Genomic DNA, 22,364 nt, shown 5'->3' with positions numbered 1-22,364 from the left:
CCCAGCATCGTATAGGATAACCATGATTATCTGCAGCCTTTTACAACGTCCTGGCAAAACCAGTGAGCTTCATAAACACTTGGCCGCACACATTGCTTTTCCAGATACAAACTCAGAAGCTAAACTGTGAAAGAGCAGTATTTAAATTTCTCTCCTCACCGCATCTTTTCACTGTTCACAGTAATGACATGTATAGAAGGCAACAATTGTTTTAGTTGCATTTCAATGACATAGATGTGATCTGCATAGCAGACTTCATAAACCCCACACCCAAGCCATTACCACCCTTGCAACTATTGCATTTGGGACCCTGCTGCTGAGCAAGCCTAGCTAGATAACTGCTTCCTATAGCCTGCTTTTGACCACAAAGCATATAAGTGTCCAGATCCATCACTCAAAGGGTTCCAGCCACCCATTAACATGGGCCAAATCAGTCCATCAGGATGTGAAAAGATGTATGACTTCTCAAATGTCTACAATGAAACCAGTGTGCTAAAATTAGAAATGGCCAAAAAAGAAGGTGGGGAGAGGAGGTGACATACGCCAATGGTGGCTTTATTTATTTAGTTGCCGTAGAATGAAACACTGGCTGCAATCTTTACATAACCAGGAGTTCCATGATCCAGCAAGACCTCATCCATTCCATGAAAAGGGAGGGTGTGTGTGTGTTAAAAAACACAAAGGAGTCTTTTCAGCTAGCAATGGGGTTAAGGCCTTCACCACTGGACCAAATTAGTATGTGTGCCTGAGTGCAGGCATATGTATTTACATATATTTCATAGGAGGTGCTTTAAACAGAGTCCATTACTCCACCTAATGTAACATAACCACTGCCTTATAGCAAGTCAGACCACGGGAGTTTCTCCAAGCCCTACCTAGAGATGTTGGGGGTTGAATCTGGGACCTCCTGAAAGCATAGCAAATGCTCAGCCACCGAGCTGCAAGCTGATCCCAAAGCCCATTACTGTGCATCCTGATTGGTAGATGCTTTCCAGAATCTTATAATGGTCATGCCACAGTCAAAAATCCTTTAGCGGGAGATGCCGGAGACAAGGGTGCCAACTTGAATAAAATATTGGGGTGGGGGGCAGGTAAGCCCCACCCCACAAAACGGATTATGAGACACGGCACACACACACCATTTGAGTGACAATGGCTGTCAACTGCGGGGGGCAGCCCCCTCAAATATTTTATTGGGGGAGGTGAAGGGACCTCAGCACCTAGGAGTTGGCTCCTATGGCTGTAGATTAAACCCAGAACCTTAGTTCACGCAAAACATATGTTCTGACACTGAGTCATAGCCCTGTAGAGAAACTTCAAGCTAATCCTCAGGACATGAGGAGCATCTGCTTATGGTAGGGTAGAAATGCTTATTCAATCAATAAAAACACAATGTATTAATTCCCAAACATATATTAATTAAGGCTTATAGACTATACAGAATCCCTACTCCTTTTGGGTCAATTTGAGATGGTATTTCTTTGTCTTCTCCCTCTAGCCGATTGAGATTCCAGCCTGTAGAAGTTAGACTGTAGAAGTGGAAAAGGCAAAAGGCCTTGTGTATGCTCTAAAAGGCGAATTTGTGTGGCATGAACCTTCGATGCACAATGTTACATGCATGCAAGACTTGCTATTTGAGGCGCTAAAGGTTCTGTTTTGTGCTTTCCCTATCAATGCCAGTGATACTTACGATTTTGTTTCTTCAGCCTCCTTCTGCATAATATCAAGTATCATGCGACATGCTTCTGAACACCCCTCTGGGGTGGCGTGAATGGTGATTGGCTTCTCTGCGGCACCAGCGTTTTCCTTCCGATGAATATCTACCCTGCAGCAACAGAGCCCATACAAAGAAATCTGCTAGGGGTCAGAGAAAGGTGCCTGAAGCTGGCACCCTAACAAACCAGCGAAGGAACTGCATGTAACAGTGTACAAGGCTATTTGACATGATTAACCACCAGCAAAGAACCCATCTTCAAGCAAGCATTGAACATAAATAAAGGATAATGCAAGAAAAGCATTAAGATTTAGGGTTCACATTTATACATGGTTCAGCATTACATGAGCAAGCTTCCAGCTCCTGTGCTCATTCCTCTCATGCTGTGATACCCTTCCTGACTGCCATGTTCATAGCAAACCATTGTTTGCTATTACATCAGCAGATTAAGGTACAGTGGTACCTCGCAAGACGAATGCCTCGCAAGACAAAAAACCCGCTAGATGAAAGGGTTTTTTGTTTTTTGAGCTGCTTCGCAAGACGATTTTCCCTATGGGCTTGCTTCGCAAGACGGAAACGTCTTGCAAGTTTGTTTCCTTTTTCTTAACACCGTTAATACAGTTGCGACTTGACTTCGAGGAGCAACTCATAGAACGCGGTGTGGTAGCCTTTTTTGAGGTTTTTAAAGACTTTGGTGATTTTTGAAGCTTTTCCAAAGCTTTCCTGACACCGTGCTTCGCAAGACGAAAAAAATCGCAAGACGACAAAACTTGCGGAAGGAATTAATTTCGTCTTGCGAGGCACCACTGTATACACTTGCTGTCCAATGACGCAAAAACCAGTTTCAAACCATGGTTTCCAATTCTGTTTCAGGGCAAGCAGAAACCACAATTTTGCACTTCTTGCAAACCCAAGAAGTCAAGGAAGGAGATGAGATTATGTGAGCTTGAACATGTGAGAGACCAAGACACCAAAGTGTAGAGGAGTGATGTAGTGGTTAGAATGTCAAACCATGATTGGCGAGACGTAGGTTCAAATCTCCATTAAGCAATGAAGCTCATTGAGTGACCCTGGGCCATTCATTCTCAGACTAACCTAACTCACCAGTTGTTGTGAGGATAAAAAATTGAGTGAAAGAAAATCACAGCTAAATGCTTCTCTGGTTTGGCTGCCATGCAAATCACTGTTTTCTGAATTATGAGATCTTCCTGGACACATTAGATGATGTTGAAAGGCTACAAAGCAGTAAACATATCATGTGCTTCCTCAAAAAAGTATTATCTTAAATATTAATACAATTATATGTTAGAAGCAAGAAAGATTAGCTTTGCTGCAGAAGTTTAGATTTCTTGCTCAGTATATCTCCCTTTCTTACAGAGAAACAATGCTCTGGATCCCACAAAGGGAGATTCCCAGGAATGACTGAGTTCTCTATAGAGGATTACTCACCTATCTAACCCCTTGAAAATGGATTCTGGATGGAACCAAATTTAAATGAAGCAGAGTGCATGAATATACAGTGGTACCTCGGGTTAAGAACTTAATACATTCCAGAGGTCTGTTCTTAACCTGAAACTGTTCTTAACCTGAGGTACCACTTTAGCTAATGGGGCCTCCTGCCGCCGCCGCACGATTTCTGTTCTTATCCTGAAGCAAAGTTCTTAACCCGAGGTACTATTTCTGGGTTAGCAGAGTCTGTAACCTGAAGTGTATGTAAACTGAAGTGTATGTAAACTGAAGTGTATGTAACCCGAGGTACCACTGTATATGCATGCATGGATATACTCAAACATACCCTAATACAGGAGCTAAAAAACGATCTGCCCCTGCTGCAAGCAAAACTGGTATAATCATTTACATAAGGTATGAAGAAACTGTGACCCTCCTTGAGTTGTTGGACTCAAGTTCCCACCAGCCCCAGCCAACATGGCCAATGGTCAGGGATGATGACAGTTGTAGTCCCAGAACATCTGGAGGGCCACAGCATCTTCATGCTCGATTCACGCACAGGACTGGTTCAAACAAGCTGCATCATCACCCCCACCCACGTGAGAGTGCTGTTTCATGAGTCACCATCATGATGAGAGTCAGGGAGACCACAGACAACGTCCCCAAAGTGCTTCTACCCCACACCAGCTAGACTGCCGGTACAGAAATGGCCCTTTATGCTCCCAGAATCGTATGTATAAACAGACTCAAAGAATGTATTTAAAAATACATAATTCATTGGCCTTTTGACATTAGCACAATTTGCATGCATTTAAAAACCAAGCTAGCATTTCGATTCAGATTGTGAGTGACCTTGCAGAAATGGGAAACAATGCAATATCTTATAAGGCATCTTGGAAGGCTGGTGCACATGAAACAGTCACTATGTGGAGGCTGTTGTAAATGGCTTCCTGTGGGCAAGACAAGCTGTCTGTGGGTAGCAGCTCATCCTGGAGACCAGGCAATTTTTCTCCATGCCACCATGAGGCTCGCCCACCCAATTAAATCAAAATTAAATCAAAAAGATCAGCCCAATCTATGTGGCACTGCACACAAAACCTCTTGTATTGCGAGAAGCAGCTGCCACACTGAGTCATTTAACCTTCACATGGCACCGGTTTCCTTTGTGCTGGCCTTCGTCTGGGGCGCAAGGCAGGAGAACATCACACATCACACACAAGAAGCCATAGCATCCCAATATTGGGGTGGGTGGTGGCTCTGGGATGAGGAACTTAGAAGGATTCAATAAGGTATGGGGAACTTGTGGCCCTCCAGATATCGTTGAACTCCAACTCCCATCAGCAACAGACAACATGGCCGATGGTCAGGGATGATGGGAGAGACAGTCCAGAAACATCTGGAGGGCTAAAGGTTCTCCACCGCTGGGTTAAGCAGACCTGCTAGTCACTGCCATTATCCTGTGGCATCCTTGTTTACAGTGTGGCAAACGAAAAGTAGTGTGGGAGCTTAACACTGCTGACTAAAAATGACAAATGTGGAACTAGTTTGGAGGAGAGCCCAGATATGTAGCAGAGTAGACTGGATGGGATCACACCCATTCATCAGGCATGCACGTCCCACTTCTAGGTCCACCAGGTGGCCATACATTGGATGCAATATTTGCACAAAACAAAAAAAGCGTAAAGCTCAATGACCTTAAGCCCAAACCATGCAGTAATTTCCAGGATCACCATCATGTACTTTGCATGCATGGGATGTTATGCACACACACCCTGCGCAAACAAGAAGTGCAGTTACTTCGGCTGGAGCCAGAGGCGGAACAAGTTCACAGTGTGATCAGGACAGGCAGACGCCTGCCCTTTCTATCTCACACAGGTTTGTCTCACCAAAACAAGCTTTGATATAGAAAAATGGACACTAATCTTTAGCTTAACGTGTCACTTGGAGAATAATCTTTCGAGAAAAATGAAGACTGGGGGAAATGATTTGAAGTTTGAATTACAAGACGAGGTGTACTCTACATAAGGGTACTTTTTTTCTGGCCCGCGTAGGACCAGTCTGGATAGTTGGCCTTGGTGAAGATTTGACATTTTCATCCCCAAAAATGTTTTTGATTTGAGTTTCTACTGAAATGAGGCTGCATTTTAATGTTGTATTTTAATCTTGGTTTTAAGTTGTATTTTAATCCATTGTTTTTATACCTGGTGTTAGCCGCCCTGAGCCCAGTCTTGGCTGGGGAGGGCAGGGTATAAAGAAAATAATAATAATAATAATAATAATAATTATTATTATTATTATTATTATTATTATTATTATTATTATTATTCCAGTTCAAAGTGCTACATGGCTTTCCTTCTCCAAGGTCTTTACACCTAAGGAATGGGTTTCAGCTTCAATAAAACCCAGATCATACACTGTAATGTAACATATATAGCATTTTACATCCAATGTAAAACTTCCTTGAAATAACTATTGTGCTCTTAAGAATACCAAGCATCAAATAATATAGTCAAAGGAATTATTGCTCCTCTCTAAAGGAGATCAGAGGGCTCCCTCTTCTTTTTTACTTTGACTAGCTCAGATAATGCTTTCACAGGAATAGCAAGCTTCCTAATGCAAAATGAAGGTCTCTCTTAGTTGTAGGATGATATATATTTTCTTATAAATACTTGAACTTTTTGATGGTTTTGATGATCTCCTACGCATAATGTTGTTGCACACAATATGTTTTTCTGGCTAAATCGCAGATGACATGATCAGGGTTAGAGTACAGTTATTAAACTATTCCAGGAAGAGATGGAGGAGCTTACAGAAAAGGTTTACAGTAGCAATTTGATGACAAAATGATTAAAATATTATAAACACCCCTTGCACCCCAGTTATGCAGAAGATATTTGGTTCTGAATAGCAGCAACCAGCTATAGGCTCCTGGTGGTATAACAGTAGCAGAAGCAGCAGCAACAACAACAACAAACTCTGGGGAAAGGGGCTTTGGGTGACAGTACATAACAAAACAGGTTAGTGAAACTATCCAGAATTTCTGCAAACACAGGGTGAGTCTGAAAAGGACAATTTAACCATCACAGTTGCAGGGCTGTAATACCTATCAAGCCACAACTTCCACATAGGTATACAAAACACATCAGAACGGGATTAAAATTTGCTGCAAGACACAAAGCTTTTGCTACACAATGCACACCAGAGCCCATTGCTCTGCATTTGGTCTTTTAAAAAATCACAAACTAGGGACATAAAGGCTACAGACAGAGCCCCTGTGGAAGGAAATTAAACCATTTGTGGTACTTACTTGGACTGGGTTTGCTTAGTAAGGTTCTTTATGGTCAAGCCCTCCTTTCCTATGATCGCACCAACAAATTGCGTGGGGACCAGGATCCGTAGTGGGAAATCGAGCTGTTTGGGCTGCGAGGAGCCCCCAGGGGAGGGGCCCTGCTCCCTGGAAGAGTGGCCCCCACGCCGGGATCTCTGAGGGGGCTGAGGGGAGCTCACCTCGTCGTCTGGGATGTAGGAAATCTTGAAGGAATGGTTCTCAAACTGGTGACCACTAAGCTTCTCAATTGCTCTGAAACAGAAAAAAGGAGGATTTTTTCCCCCTCCCTGACAATAAACTAACCCTAAAGAAAAATCCAACAGCATTCCTTGGTTCAGTTCTTTGTATTTTCTCAGCCCCACCCCCCAAAAAAAACTTCCTTCATTTCAGTTGTATGATTTGAGTGTGGTGGTCTTCAACTGGTGGGTCACAACAGGAGCACTACGGCCATTTCTTATATGGTAGAAGATTAAAAAATGGGTTTCCAAATACATTTTTGGGTCCCGAGTCTAAAAAGGTTGAAGATACCTCATTTGGGGTGAGGGAGTTTTTAGATGCTGTTACTATTGGTGAACAACTGGGAGTCAAAATTCCTTGTTAATCTACTTCAAATCACCTAGGAAGTTATCAGTAGATCCTTATCTACTTCTGCCCAGCTCTGTTTTGTGGCTCTTGCAAGTGATTATTGTGAATTATTATTCAACGGATTGTGAAACAGAAAACTCAACTGAAAAGGCTAAACTGTGAAAATTAGAAATCTACTCTTGAGAATATAACTGTCCATATTTTGTGAAAAACACATTCATGCCAAAAATGATTAGCAATCACTAAAAGGTTAAAAAAAGACTACCAATGCCAAATTAGCTAATAATAATTGCTATTAACTTCAACTGAAAGCATTGAGAGTTAAAAATTGTGGCCAACAGCATAGACCTAACTATGCTTACTAAGAAGCCCAACCTAATTTGTTAAGTGCAATAGGATTCACTCACTAGTATGTGAGTTTAGGATTGCAACCTTAAATTACAACTAATGCTAGCTGAAATGGGGCCATATTATTTTGCATTTTGTGGATATTGTTTACTATCTGCAGCTAAGTGCACTAAATAAAGAAACCCTAATTCTGTTTTTCTATGGGCACAAAGGTGGTGCTTGCCAGTCCTGTCCTTAGAATAAAATTCCACTGGTCAAAGCAATGTTGAATCCATTGTCCCCTTTTTCATTTGCTGGAAGTATTTGGCACTTCATACATAAGGGATGGGAACTTTTGTGTTCCTTCTGATGTTGCTGGACCACAACTTCAATCTTCCTGACCAAGTGTCAGGTTGGATAGGGTTGATCAAAGCTAAAACCCAGCAACATCTGGTAGGGCCACAGCTTCCCCATCCCGGTCAAACAGGGTGCTCTCATTTCTCAGTAGCTATTCTGCTTGGCCCTCATTGGTTAGCACTCAAATAGAACAGATAGATGGATGTTTCTGGTACAGTGGTTGCTAGGCCATAATGCACCACACACTAGTTTTGTTGCAGCAAATAAAGGAAGAAAATTCGAAGAACATTGTCAGGAGAAAAAAACAGAGCAGAAAGATAAGAAAGAGTAAAAATTACACTTAGAACTGCCACTTACACTTTCGCTTCTTCTTTTGTTGCATATGTAACGTTGACAACTGCTGTCTCTGATTCTGTATTAACTGAAGGGGAGCAGAGAGAAACAAATGTTTGGGTTACCATGTGGGAGAATATCACAAGAGGAGCTTCTGTTTTGAATCATATTAATTTATTGAGTTTCTCTCCACCCCATCCCCCGTATTCATTGTCACACAAAATGTTTTCTAGAACTTCATATTGAGAATCTTGCGTCCTAAGAAACTCACATGGTCACCTCAGCCCACAGCAGCTATGTCAGAGATTCAGAACTTCACTCCAGTCTATGATAGGCTGATTTGGAGATGCAGTGCCATTGGCTGGATTTGGCCTGGATTTGGCTTTTGGCACCCCAACACTATCCCACATTTCAGTTAGCTCACAGCACCATGAAAAGCCATACCCAGGATGAATTTAGCCTGTGACTTTCTCTGCACATAAATGACAAAAACAGTTATTTTCCCATGGCTGTCATGGGTTAAAATAATCCTGTGAACCAGTTCCTCCAGCATGTCCCTCTATCAGCTTTCTGCTTAATGAGATGACTTTGATAAGCACTTAGCATGACTGTTGGTTACATTCATAGATTAATTCTCTTGAAAGATTAGCATGATGGCAATCATTTCTTTTACAGGATATTCTGTCTGTCGGGGTAGAATTTGCTGAATGAAAAGACAGAAGCAAGTTGTGACTAGACAACTAACCTAATTTACTGCATAGTTTTTAAATCTAAAAAAAATCTCATAGGCAAAACAGGGGTTTATACTGAAAGTCTTGAAAACCCCAGAGAGAACGGGTTCTAAAAACAACAAAATGTTTCATTATGCTCAAAGTGTTTTTTCAGAATTAGAATCAGTAGAAACCAAGAAAGGAGAAAGCTACAGAGGTTTATCTTTGCAAATTGTCCGTAAGAAATGTAAGTTGCTCCTAATGAAGGAATTTTCTAATTCTGAAGCATAATAACATAACACGGAGAACATGTTCATTCTGGTTTGTTTCTATATCCAGTGCTTCTGGTTTTATGCTGAAAACCTGCCTCCAGACCAATGTATGAACCCCAACTGAGTTTTCTTCATATTTCAACAGAAAGACACTATGAATATTAGGTAAACCAAGGAGATGCAGATCATTCTCAATATCACACAGAAATACAGGGCACTACTGCTGCCCAAGTTAACCAACAAATACAAACAAGCACATGGTATATTGTGGGGTGGGTGTGCCTTCTATTTTCCCTCTATCTAGACTAATCTAAATGCTTCAGAACTAGTAAGATAATAATTCTCTTGCATCCTCTCAGATACACATACGTGCTCAGCTGTGTGTGGTTAAGTGGTCTAGACAGCAAAGGGGGAAAGGCCAGGAATGTGGAAATCACTTGGCTGTCATAATGTGAAACTATCAGTCTTTGTAACGTCTTTGGCGTGTGGTCATCCGCAGATTCTGACTTCTGGCCTGAAGTTTTTAATGCTGAGAGTGTCAGAACTCTGCAGCTTGAAGGAAGAGGCCTAATAGTTTATTTGATCTGCCACTGTTGCAGAAGCAAGCAAGCAAGAGTTTTAGTATCTCAGGCTCCCTGAAAGAATAACACAACTGATTTTTAAAAATGCAGTCAGATAAATCAGTACTCTTGCATCCAGCAAGAGTCTCCTTCAGAGGTTTTGGGGATAAGAAAGTGGATGTACGTTTGCTTTGAATCTGGTGTCAATCACACAAGCTCAATAAGTGTTCTCCCGACAGCTAGACACTTCACACATGACACTGTTTCTCTTGTGCCAATACGCCTGTGTGTCAAAACCAACTTGTGAAGTGGCTATTGGATAAGCTTTTCTTCAGTGATTACCCTGAAGTCCAGAATAGTTCTATGTTTAGGGGGTGCTTCAAGACAATGTTACCTATACATGTTACATATTTATACCCTATTAAAATATATCCCTGTATTTTATTGCACGGGAGACAGTAAGGACGCACATTACTCCAGAGTACTATGAAGCAGATGTTTAATAAGTACAACAGTCCCTGTGAAATGAATCATTTATATATAAGCACTTAAAGCTATATGAAAGGCTCAAGATGCCTAAATAAAAACCAATGATAAGAGTGAGAGTACCAAGACGTTTCCTTACCTTGTTCCACATTCTCTACCGTCCCATGCTGAGCTAAAAGACCATCTAGTACCTGAAAGAGAAACCAGGATGCACTATGTGAGGGGAAATAGTTTGAATGAATGAGGCACAAATTTTGTCTCAGAACATTCTCACCATAACAAACCAGTGATCAATGCATGTCTCTTAGGCTCCAAGCCTATGGGAAGAGACAATTGTTTCATCAAGGATTTCAGAGCCGTAATAATGTCTGAATAATTTGCCTTTACCTTTGTAGGCTAGAACTATTCCCAACATTTCTTTAAAGGGATTTGGTGTAGTTGCAAGCATGAAATGGCTTTCTGAGGCAGAACCTAAGAAAAAGTCCTAGACTTCTCTCAATAATCAGTCACAGCTAGGCCAATAAATTAACCAAGGATCAGAACTGGATCAGCCCTTGGCTCTAACATGTATTTGGTAGCACAGGGATGGGGAACCTCTGGTCCTCTGCAGGTTGTCAGACTCCAATTCCCATCAGGCCCAGCCAGCATGGCCAACGATCAGGGGTGATGGGGGTTGTAATCCTGCAACATCTGGAGAGCCAGAGGTTCTCCACTTCAGCTACAGAATGAAGAGGAGAGTGGGACTGCCTCAGAGACTTAGTTCAAACCAACAACTTGCTTTTTAAACTCAGCCAGGCAGGTTATTCTAAAATTATTTCCTGTCCTACAGGGAAGTCTGGCATGAGCATAACTCACTGAGGACCTAACTGCAACATGTTGTACATAGGGGCGAATTCAGTCATGGGAGGTCTCGCTTCAGGGCATGAGATTGGGCACAAGAGGTCCTCTTTGTGCACTGCAAATATATGGCTCTACAAAGATGCATCCTAGTCCCCTTGGCTAACAGCCATAGCAGTAAACCTCCAGGAAGCATTAAAGTGTGACTCTTCCCTCCTAAAGAGCCACAGGCACAGATTGTCAGGAAGCACCCTTCCCAGAACTAAAAATTTAAGCTGTCCTGTTCATCCAACACCTGAAACCAGGAATTCAACCACCTGACTTACTGCCAGTGAGTCATGTGAACTTTTGTACTGAAGCAGCAAGGGGGCCTTCTAATCAGAGCCTTGTCATCGTCCTTGTGGGAATGAGGATGACTAAGAAAAACAACTAACGCCATGTAGTCATTCCTGATGCTCTGCACCCAGTGTGTAACAAGCAAGCTTATGCCTTCTGGCTGACAGGATCAGCATAAGAGGCCCCTTCAGCAAAAGTTCCTGTACCCCAAAAGGCATTTTCCCCACACAAAAAGATGCATTCTGGAAAAATCTTTCTATAACCCTTGAGACTAACGAACCCTAGGCTTTCACATCACACTGCCTCATCATGTGTGCTGTAGTGAAGGATCCAGAGTCAGGCCTTCCCAGTGCAGGGTGTCAACGGAGCAGATAAAGCCCAGATGATGCTCACAATTTTTTGTCTAGGCCCAGATGTTCTACCTTGTTGATATAAATGTAAAGGTAAAGGTACCCCTGCCCGTATGGGCCAGTCTTGACAGACTCTAGGGTTGTGCGCTCATCTCACTCTATAGGCCGGGAGCCAGCGCTGTCCGCAGACACTTCTGGGTCACGTGGCCAGCGTGACAAAGCTGCATCTGGCGAGCCAGCGCAGCACACAGAACGCCGTTTACCTTCCCGCTAGTAAGCGGTCCCTATTTATCTGCTTGCACCGGGGGTGCTTTCGAACTGCTAGGTTGGCAGGCGCTGGGACCAAGCAACGGGAGCGCACCCCGCCGCGGGGATTCGAACCGCCGACCTTTCGATTGGCAAGTCCTAGGCGCTGAGGCTTTTACCCACAGCGCCACCTTGTTGATATAGGCTGTTCTTATTCAGGGGCACCAACTTGCCTCCCACACAGAGGGGGCGCGGTCACGTGACATGTCACATGATGATTTTTTATTCACTCATCACAGCTGTAGCCCAGCTCCCGGGCTGTGGCGTGCAGAGGGCACCCGGTGGTCATGGGGGCGGCCCCCTCAATATTGGGGGGCACTGCTCCCTGCCAAAAAACATTGGTGAAGCTTCCTAGACCTGGTGCCACTGTCTGTATTTTATGCACATTGCTTACTATTTGGATCACACTGTTCTAACGTCCACTGGATTCTTTTGTTAGGATGCGGCCACCGCAAGAGGTCGTTTAAGCTGTCCTTGCTGTGTGATAAACATTCTCCACCCCCGACTTCTCCTGTTGCATTTATTTATTAAAACATTTGGATCCCACCTCTCCACTGAGAGGCCATGGCAGCCAACATCAAACAAATAAAAATGATGTAAATATTATTATTTTTAAAAAAAGAAGCAACAAGCAAATCACTAAAAAAAAAAGCAATGAAAACCACAAAGGTACAAATAAGCTGGATATCTGGAAAGAGAATGGGTTTCCAATGCAAAGCGAGATCCCTGATCACATGTTCCTCTTTCCATACCAGCAGGCCACATATCCTATAGGGGCGTGGTTGTTGGGGTTTTTTGTGTGTATGTAGGCTTCAAATATACAGTGGTACCTCAGGTTACATACGCTTCAGGTTACAGACTCCGCTAACCCAGAAATATTACCTCGGGTTAAGAACTTTGCTTCAGGATGAGAACAGAAATCGGGCTCCAGCAGCGCAGCGGCAGCGGGAGGCCCCATTAGCTAAAGTGGTGCTTCAGGTTAAGAACAGTTTCAGGTTAAGAACGGACCTCCGGAACGAATTAAATTCTTAACCTGAGGTACCACTGTAGTGTGAAACTAAGATTTCCCATGAAGAGAAAGGGTGGCAAGTGTTCTATCTTGGGGCCTCTATGGAGGAGGTGGCAGACAAAAAACACCTCAGTATCTGCTACAGCTGGAACACACACACACAGCACCTTTTTACCACCAACTGCCCTGTGGGAAGGATCCTGATTTTCTTTACTATATCAGTACTGTTTCCTCTTTTGTTTCATTTTTAAATGCAATTTAATGTTTCCTCTCAGCTGCTTTGGAAGGATTCTTATCCTGAAAGCCAGGATATAAATAACTGTAATGAAATGAATGTTAAAAAACTGAATGAGATAATTAAGTCCTAAGGCGGGAACGTAGGGTGGGACTGTATGTTCATAATAGGCACTGCAGGCCAGTCCCCAGTTTTATTCAGTTTTGACAAGAAAAATCAGGCGGCTGATTTTAAAAAGCTGTAATGGACTACAGAGACCATCTGCAAGACAGAGGCCATTAAACTCCCTTTGGGCACTTTGGTGTGCTTCTCTGTCAACACCACTCTCCACACACCAGGGATGGGGAATCTATGGTCCTTCAGATGCAGATGGACTACATCTCCCATGGCCCTTGTCCACTGGCCATGCCAGCTGGCGGTAGTGGGGAGTTGTGAGTCCTACCACATCAGGAAGGCCACCTGGACCCTAAATCCCAATTTAGCTAAAGAACGTCTAGTCAATGGAGAAGTGGCAGCCAATGACGATTTCATTCTCCGGAGGACACTTGCTGCAACACCCTGGATAACTTTAGCACAAATACGTCGTGAGCCTTTAAAAACCCATTATCTTAGCATTTTGAACCACTGCATTATATGCTGTGTATTTTTATACTTGTGGGAAAACTACATTTCTCTCTCTCTCTGCTGGAAATGTTTATGCTGCAATTTCTTTTTTATGATATTGTGGTTTTAATATTGTATTATTTTTTTATTAGATGTTGTCAGCTGCCCAGAAAACCATGTTACTGGGTGGCCTGGTTAAATGCCGTAAACAAGTAAGAAAATATACTTATTTTCTTATGGGAAAGGAGGTAGCAGGAAATAATAAAACCTTCTGTACACTTACCTCCCACTGTAAATGAGGGGGAATGTTCCGGATCTGAATCTTCCTGCTCCTGTAAAGATATAAAGTCCCCAAAAGTAGAGATCACATGAGTCACGGCACAAGAAATTGCTTTCTTGACATCACACACCAGCAACTTTAGCTGAGAGATAACTAAGACAGCACAGTGAACCCTTTATACAACACCCCCCCCCCCCCGGTTGTTCCTTGACAGTAGCCAGGCATATGAAGAGCTGGTACAAACTATAACTTCTCCATCTATTGTCTTCCACACCCTGAAGCACAATAAATGTTTGGGATTCTCAGCAACCCAGCCTCAACAAGTAAGTGAAACACAACACCAGGAGTGTAACCCAAAATTAATCCATTTGGATATTTAAGAAAATGGATGTTGTGAAATTCACCAACCCCTGCCAGCTATACTATCCGAATTTCAAATGTGCTTTTATTGTATTCATCAACTGCTTTCACATCAATATATGAATAAATTACAGTTCAAGCTTATGCATATCTACTCAGAGGAAAGCCCCATTAAATTCCATGAAACTTACTCCTAGTTAAGTGTGTATAGGATTACATATTTAGTGATCCTGGCCCAAACTTGAACTGGCAGACATACTCAAAATATAAGCTTCACTTTCCTTCATTAACAGCTGAGTGCTATGTTCATTAAGGGAGAAGCCAGGTATGGGACAATACTTTACTTACAAATGGATTGCACAGCACTATGGAAAATGCTCCAGAACCCAAATAGTTTTATCAAGCATTGGGAATCTGAAATTAGGGAGAAACTAAGTTTGAGTAGTACATTTTGGCATGCACTGAACTCTACTGCCGCAGTAAACAGGCAGTAAAGCCGAGATGAGACCCGACTTAAAGGCAAATTACACAAAAGGTGTGACAGTCAGCACCCAGTAAATCCTCACCGCTGGGCTGCTTCATAAACATCCCCAACCCCAGGGCACCATTTGGGGAAGGCAAGAGGAGGCTGTCCACTCCCTCCTGTGCTTCAGACAACGTATGACTATTCCTCAGAACTATTAGGGGGTTTTAGAAAGAGTGCTGGAATTCTTTTCCTTCTCTATTAATTGTGAAATTAGTGACTGAAATTAAGTGAAGCATGGGAGCCACTGCATTCCTCATTCGTAAATGCGAGTCACTTCCTTTTTATTGGAGAAGAATGTGGAGCAGCTAGAGGGAAAGACAGTGGCCTGAGTGTTCAGGTTGGGCAGGCCGCTCCCATCTGGTTTGCCCCTGCGCTGGGTCTTTGTGGAGTGCTGCCTAGCCTAAGGCCTGGGGGGTTAGCACTGGCCCCTGCATTAAAACAAGCTAACAAGTAGTGACTGACCTTCAAACCTTCTAACACACGGAAAGGGCTCCACAAAAATTGTGAGCTCATAATAGAAAAGGAAAACTGGGAAATGCAGGAGTATTAACTCCTGAGCCATTTCACACATGAGTATTGGGACAAACATTTATGGCTGTGTATACCATCTGTTTTTAAACTTATGTGGCTTTTTGTGTGTTTGTGTGTGTTTATTTGTAAACCAATGTTGTAGTTTTTAATGAATCTGCAGTACAGAAGTACTTTGGTAGATGATAGATAGACGTGTGAACATTACACAAGATACAGTAAAAAATACAGTAATGCATCAAAAGCAATGTGCTGATATTACTTCTGTGTCAGCCTTCTCCAACCCGGCACCCTCCAGATGTTTTGACCTACAACTCCCATCAGCCACAGGCAGCATGCCTGCAGTTGAAATCCAGTGAAGCTGAATGTCGGACAATTCAAGACATCTAAAAGTAATCACTTTTTCCCGTAGCAAATAATTAAACTAGGAGCTTGCTCCCACGGGGGGCAGTGATGGCCACCAATGTGGATGGTTTTAAAAGAGGATTAGACAGATTCATGGAGGATAAGGGTATCAATGGCTCTTTAGCCTCCTCAGGCTTCTGAACACTAGTTGCTGGAAACAGCAGGAGGGGAGAGTGTTCTTGTGCCTGGGGCCTGCTTGTGGGTTTCCCACAGGCCTGTGGCTGGCCACTGTGAGAACAGGATGCTGGGACAGATGAGCCATGGGCCTGATCCAGCAGGCTCTTCCTATGTTCTTATTAAAACATATGCAGGGCATTGAGCTGGAGAAGCTGTCCGAGGTCACAGGTGGGATGCAGAAGCCATGGATGCTACTAAAGAGATACAACATACTGTTGTGCATCCCCCAGTTCACATGCAATAAATTTGCTGTGCAAATATTGCTTTCACTGAGGAAATCCTATGTTTTCCACATCGGGGGCTTTCAAGGCCCAGTTGGCTGAAAATGGATGAGGCCCTCTAGTCTCAAAATGGTGGTAGATGTAGGAAGAGTCTGCGCACAATTATTGACATAACATTCTACTAATTTCTAATCCATCTTTGCAAATTGCTATATTCTTTGCCACAGTGGAAATGAGTTCCATCGTTCATCTTTCCTCAAGCCAAGTGCAGACATATACTCTGAAGGTATTGTGGCTTTTTGGATCCAGCGGGAAAGGCTTTTCTTTTATACTTGCACCTTTCCATCCCCATACGCATCCCAAAGTATTGCTACCCATCTTCTGTAATTTCTTCTCCCATTCTCTTTCCACACTGAGATAATCCCCTATATCCTCCTCCCCAAAGGAAACTACGACACTTGCCAGCTTCTTTATCCCTCCTCCCTGGTCCTGTTACATTCAGTTCTTTCTCCTATATCAGCTTTCGTCTCTTGCCCCCTTCCAGCAACAGAGAAGCTCTATCAGAGATCTTCCTCCTATGCATAACGCAACAGTTGCCAACAACCTTGCATGAGCCAAAAGACAAGTAAACAGGAGTGAGCAGCTGAAATTGGCTGGGGGGGGGGGATATTCTGCTGAATCTCTTCTTGTTTCTCACACTGGGGAAATCATAGAAACATTTGCCTGTGCCACTGGGTCAAAAGAGACACAACAGTAGCCACAGGCAGAGTGCTAGCATGAGTCAATGTTCTACCCACACACCTTACCATAAATGCACTTTCGTTATGTGAGCCACCCCTTTCGCCTTTATGGCTAACACACCAGCAATATTTGACACTCCAGGTAACTTCTATGAACACTGACTTCTCATTCTACCAGATTACAAAAGGTGAGTTAACTTCCTCACAGGTTCTGCAGCCAATCCCAAATTGTGATAATTGCATTCTCTCTCTCCTGACAGCAGCAGTGCTCATTCAGGGAAAACTAAAACATAATTCCCCCAATAGCAGATAACAGCAAGGTAAGAGCTCAAGCGCAGTCTGAACTGAAAATTCAGGTTCTGCTTTCATTTTCTCAGAAATCAAATGTATCCAAACAATGGAAAATGTCTTTATACAGTGACAGAAATATTAGTGCAAAGGGTGAAACATGAAGCCAGTGGCAAATCCAATTTTCTGCCTGCCAATAATTCACTGAACATTAATCCTCTCATGGATTTCTATGTGGGGTAAATATACACCATGTTTAGTCATCTGCTACAATGGAGAAGACTGGCCAACATTCCCATTCATGTGACTCAGAAGCCCAAATCTTTAGAGTCTTATTCCACATGTCTGCAGTACAGGGGGATGTGAGACAGGATAGCCAACTCTGTCAGTGGCCAATCCATCTGGCTGTGAAATACTTACATAACTATGAAGAATTTGTGACCTGCATCTGCTTCTTTGCCTTTGCCTCATCTCCTTTCCTCCTTTTGTACCATGTCTATTAGTTTCTGCTCACAGTTACACAACTGCTATTGCTTTCTAGCTGCATATACACCATACATTTAAACCACACTTAAAGCACCTTACTTCCTCCAAAGAATCCTGAAATGACCCACTAGAGCTACAATCCTCAGTACCCTTAAACTAGAGTTCCCAGGAGTCTTTGGGGGAAGTCATATCCTTTAAAATGCTAGCACACTTTTTTATGCTTTAGTACTTTTGCTTCCCCAAGTTGTTTCAATGCCTGGTAGATTTTCAGTTCATTTCTCAACTCTCCAATACATAAAACAAATGATACCACATGCACCATTCATTCATTCATTCATTCATACCCCGCCCATCTGGCTGGCCACCATGCTTATTGCCTGTGAAATACATTCGTTATATTTTCTTGCTTGCAAATGAAGGTAAGCAGCCCTTGAAACGTTTAAGGAAGCTTCTAGATTGTAGCTCTTTTCAGAGAGGTTAGATCAGATGCCAGGCAAAATCAGGTTATGCAATTACAGTTGATTGGGAGGTCTTGGGCAACAGACCCACTGGAAAGTGTGGGATAACACTTGCTTTGAAATATCATTTAACCTCTCTGCAAACAAATCAGAACAAATGCTCATTAAATGGCCAATGTCATCTTATCTCCCTGCAAACTAATTAGGATGAATGCTCAATAAGGAGGTCATCTGGAAGAGACTAAAGACTCAAAGAGAATCACAAGCACAACTCCCGAAGCAACAGAAACTCAACTAGAACCTATGCTGAATCCCATTGTTCCAAACCAGAGAACATTTCAGAGGTTAAACTATGATTCTGACATCAGTTTACCTTAGATTCATGAGAGGAAGCAGTTTCAAAAGCCCCATCAGTAACCTACTCTACATTGTATCATGTTGAAATAGGTAGTGTGGAAACATTTCATTATCAGCAAAAGCTGTATATCTAGGTTTGATGACTCTGCGAAGTGTTGCTAACTGCCAAGAGGCAAAGCTTCACACTTTAAGTCACATATCAGTGTAATGGCACTGGTTTCAAATTATGTTGGCAAAGGACCAGCCTAATGCAGTCCAGGCCACATTCAGTCTTAATTTTGTCCTTGTACAACCCAGCAGGAAGGAGGATGGGGTCAAAACTAGAAGTAGTTGGTTGTCTCCCTGTTGCTGGTCTCCCTGCCTTCCACCCTACCAGTTGCAATGGGCACTAGCCACCACTCCAAATAACTTAATTTGGTTTTAAGCTGGCAAATGAAGGGTCATGAAAGGAGAGCAGAAATGAAGACTGGATGGAGAGGGAGAGATTAGCTAAAGGCAAACACAGTCAAAATGCTCTTAGGGCTTTCTTACCACTCATTCAAGTGGGTGTGTTTTCTATGGTTTTAACATTCAATGGCAGCTCTCACAAGTTTAGCCTGACTCAAAGCTCCATCACTGTGGAAACGCAAGGGCAATGTCAAGGTGCATGCATGAGTCCATTTGCATCACCAGTGAGATGGAGGCTTCTAAGCAAGACAGGAAAACAATGAAAGCACCTGTTTTAGCGTTGCATCAAATGAATCAATAAACTCTGCTCAAGCATAGTTCCCATTACTCAGCCAGAAGCAGAGTATGAAAAGTAAACAAGCACAGCCCACCACACCGGAACACCACCCAAACTACCCCTTCCTCCACATCACCCCAGTGCTACCCCACTCACTCCTTGCTGAAGGTCTGCCAAAATAAACAAACCTACAAGTCATAAATGAATACACTGGGTAGCAATGTTCAGCCTAGGCTTCTCCAGATTCTGCATCCTCTGTAATAGATGTGTCATGAGAGAACCTGGGACCACTTCCCCTCCATCAGAGTTAATAGTCCAAATGTTGTTTGACTCCAACTCCCAACAGCCCAAGCTAGTATGGCCAATGGTCAGGAATGGTTGGAATTGTAGTCCAGTTAATGACTGGAGGGCCACATGTTTCCCATCCCTGCTGTTGAAGTACTAGAGGGAAACTGTTGCTCTACTTGCTTTCCTGCACATACAGAGTTGCCTATCAGAGTTGGAGAAAGCAAAGCTAGAGGTATCACTGACCCAGTGGCAGGTATTACTTGATGAGGAATGGGCAGTAATAAAGCTTCGATATAAAGAACTCAACATGTGATCTGAGTCACCTCTTGAATAAGACCACACATCCATCCTTCTAACTTGCCAATGGAGGGAAGCATTTCTCGAAAACACCAGCAGAGAAAAGACACACAAGGCGGCACCCATTTTAAAATAATTTGTAGCAGAGAGTTGCACACTGTTAAAGTCTATTTGTTCCACACTTCAGCCCCCTCTAGGCTTCTTTTACAACGTCTGCAGCAGCAGCACAGATTACATGGTGTGAAAATAAAATCCGAAAATAAACCAGTAAGGCAATTTTTTATTTTTTATTTTAAATCCAGCTAAGGCCTCCTGGAAAAGTTGGAAATTGATGGAACTGTTGCAGAAAACTGGGCGGGAAATCCAAACAACAACTATGGGTTTGAGTTTTACCGCATTGCAAGTGGAGCCGAAAAGAATGATAAAAGACTTTAGACAGTACTGTTTTCTTTCATGTGGCAAGTGAGAGGTATTTAATAGTTTTCAGCTTGATGACCATGCCCATAAGGAGAATAGTCTTGACTGATCAATTTGAAGTATACCGAACACCTGGCAAAAATGTTACATACAGGTTCTTTATTAGTGCTCAGAGCGAAGCACAAGTCCATACGTGACCAATTTAAAGCTTTTAGCACAAACTTGTGAATTGGGGGCAGTGGGCTGTGAGAATCACTTACTAAAGATTGCATCGTGAGATCAAGAATGAGATCAAGATTATGGAGAAAGAATTATATAACCCTGGAATGTTCAATAGACGTATGCTGGGCAGTAGCAGCAGCAGCAGCAGCAGTAGCAAAGCAGTGGAGGAGACTGAGTGACAGCAGAAACAAATGGGCTCTCTAGTACAAAAAAGTACTTTTTTAAAAAAAGGACAGTCGGCTTCAGGAGGAGCCCCAGCACTAAAACAGGGTATGCAGAAGTAGCAAAGGCACACTATGTATGCCAACGGCACAAATTCCTCTACATGTAGGAAAGAAGGACAAAAATGTGGCTAATGGAAATGTATTATCCAAGGGTGCGCTCAAGACACACCTTTCAGTAAACAACTCTCATCACAATGCAACTCCAAAGCATCCCTTCCCCCTTACTCTACAAATGCACACAGAGCACACCCATTGATAAATCCTGACAGCACACCTCTTTCCCCCACCACAGAGCTGCAAATTCAGTGTCTCTCCCTACCCCAGAAGTCAGAAAATATAAAAGCAGTTGCTTGGAGGAGGGGACCCCAAAGAAGAACATAGGAGACTACCATAGGAGTGGTTCATCTAGCTCAGCACTGACAGTGGCTCTCCTTGCTGGCCATACACAGAAATACTGGGGAGTGAACCTGGGACCTGACCACTGAACTACAGCCCATCCTTACAAACTGACTAGGCATGCTCATCCCTTCCCCATTTAGGGAGATAAGCATCATGCATATTGCAACTGGGCATGAGCATCTAGGCAGCGACTGCCAACAAGGTCTGCCCTAACAGACCACTGCACATCAGTCTCTTAAAAAAAAAGTTTGCTCTCCTGCAAGAGAGACAGAACATCTCTCTTAAGGAGAGAACAGTGAACTTCAGGTGCTTTGATTTCAAAGTCATTTTCTATCCTGCCACAAGAGGGCATGCAGCCCATTATTTCAGCACAGGGGAGTCTAGATACAATAGACCATGGGTTTTTTTTAAAAACCACAAACAGCATTTGCATTGAACCCACCAATTTGGCGAGTGATTGTTAGATGGAGTTTTGCCCTAGTCCTTCAAATGACAAGTTTTATGGCACAACTGGCTTTGCATGTATACAACCTGAAGGACTTGGTGAATGTTATTCTATTTATAAATCTCATTCTCTTTTTTTAAAAAACAACCCACAGAGCAATTACATTTAAAGTGTATGCTTACGCAGGTACATACATTGTTCACCAGCACGCTTTACTCACAAGAAAACCCTAGTAACTGCTGGTGAAAGTCCATGCTTCTTACAAGAGTACTAGCAGTTTAACATTGCTTTTCTGCTGGAACTGATCTTTCTCTTGTGGGTATAATCTTGTTTTGAAAGATGGCTCAGGAGTATGATGGGGGTTGATTTACCTTTATCTTGAAAATAAATAGTTGGGTAGACTGCTCTCTCCCCCCCCCCCCGCATTCCTTTGCAAAAAGTGATAGGCGCTATTTTTCTTCTTAAATTCAGAGGAAAGACAGAAAGAAACAACAGGCCTATAATGCTCACTGGTGTGAACATACAAGCTGTACACAAGTCAAACACTTTCCTGCGGAAACTAATGTGGTTAACATACTATGGTAGTGCATTTGCACCTGTCTTTTCAAACTAACAAACAGGAATAAATATCCTTTTTTGGTTTCAGTTTCTACCCCAGTGAAGGGAATCCTAAGAGAAAAATAAACAAAAGAAGGGCCAAACAACTCTTATTCTTGGCCCTATGA

General features: G+C 42.8%; 1 protein-coding gene across 3 annotated transcripts in view; it reads right to left on the bottom strand.

Annotated features, from left to right (window-relative positions):
* IGF2BP2 (insulin like growth factor 2 mRNA binding protein 2) overlaps positions 1-22,364 on the bottom strand; it is a 59,119-nt gene that overhangs the window by 12,834 nt on the left and 23,921 nt on the right. For all 3 annotated transcript variants that reach the window (XM_028730826.2, XM_028730828.2, XM_028730827.2), the window contains exons 3-7: positions 14,081-14,129; positions 10,261-10,312; positions 8,118-8,181; positions 6,471-6,743; positions 1,691-1,825 (exon numbers count right to left, since the gene is read on the bottom strand). In XM_028730826.2, coding sequence (XP_028586659.1) covers positions 1,691-1,825; positions 6,471-6,743; positions 8,118-8,181; positions 10,261-10,312; positions 14,081-14,129 — 573 coding nt within the window. The remainder of the gene's footprint in view (positions 1-1,690; positions 1,826-6,470; positions 6,744-8,117; positions 8,182-10,260; positions 10,313-14,080; positions 14,130-22,364) is intronic.

Source organism: Podarcis muralis, chromosome 6, assembly GCF_964188315.1.
Source record: "Podarcis muralis chromosome 6, rPodMur119.hap1.1, whole genome shotgun sequence".
In the NCBI taxonomy this organism is placed as follows: domain Eukaryota; kingdom Metazoa; phylum Chordata; class Lepidosauria; order Squamata; family Lacertidae; genus Podarcis; species Podarcis muralis.
The sequence above is the reverse complement of the archived record's forward strand: the minus strand, read 5'-3'. Positions and strand labels throughout refer to the sequence as shown.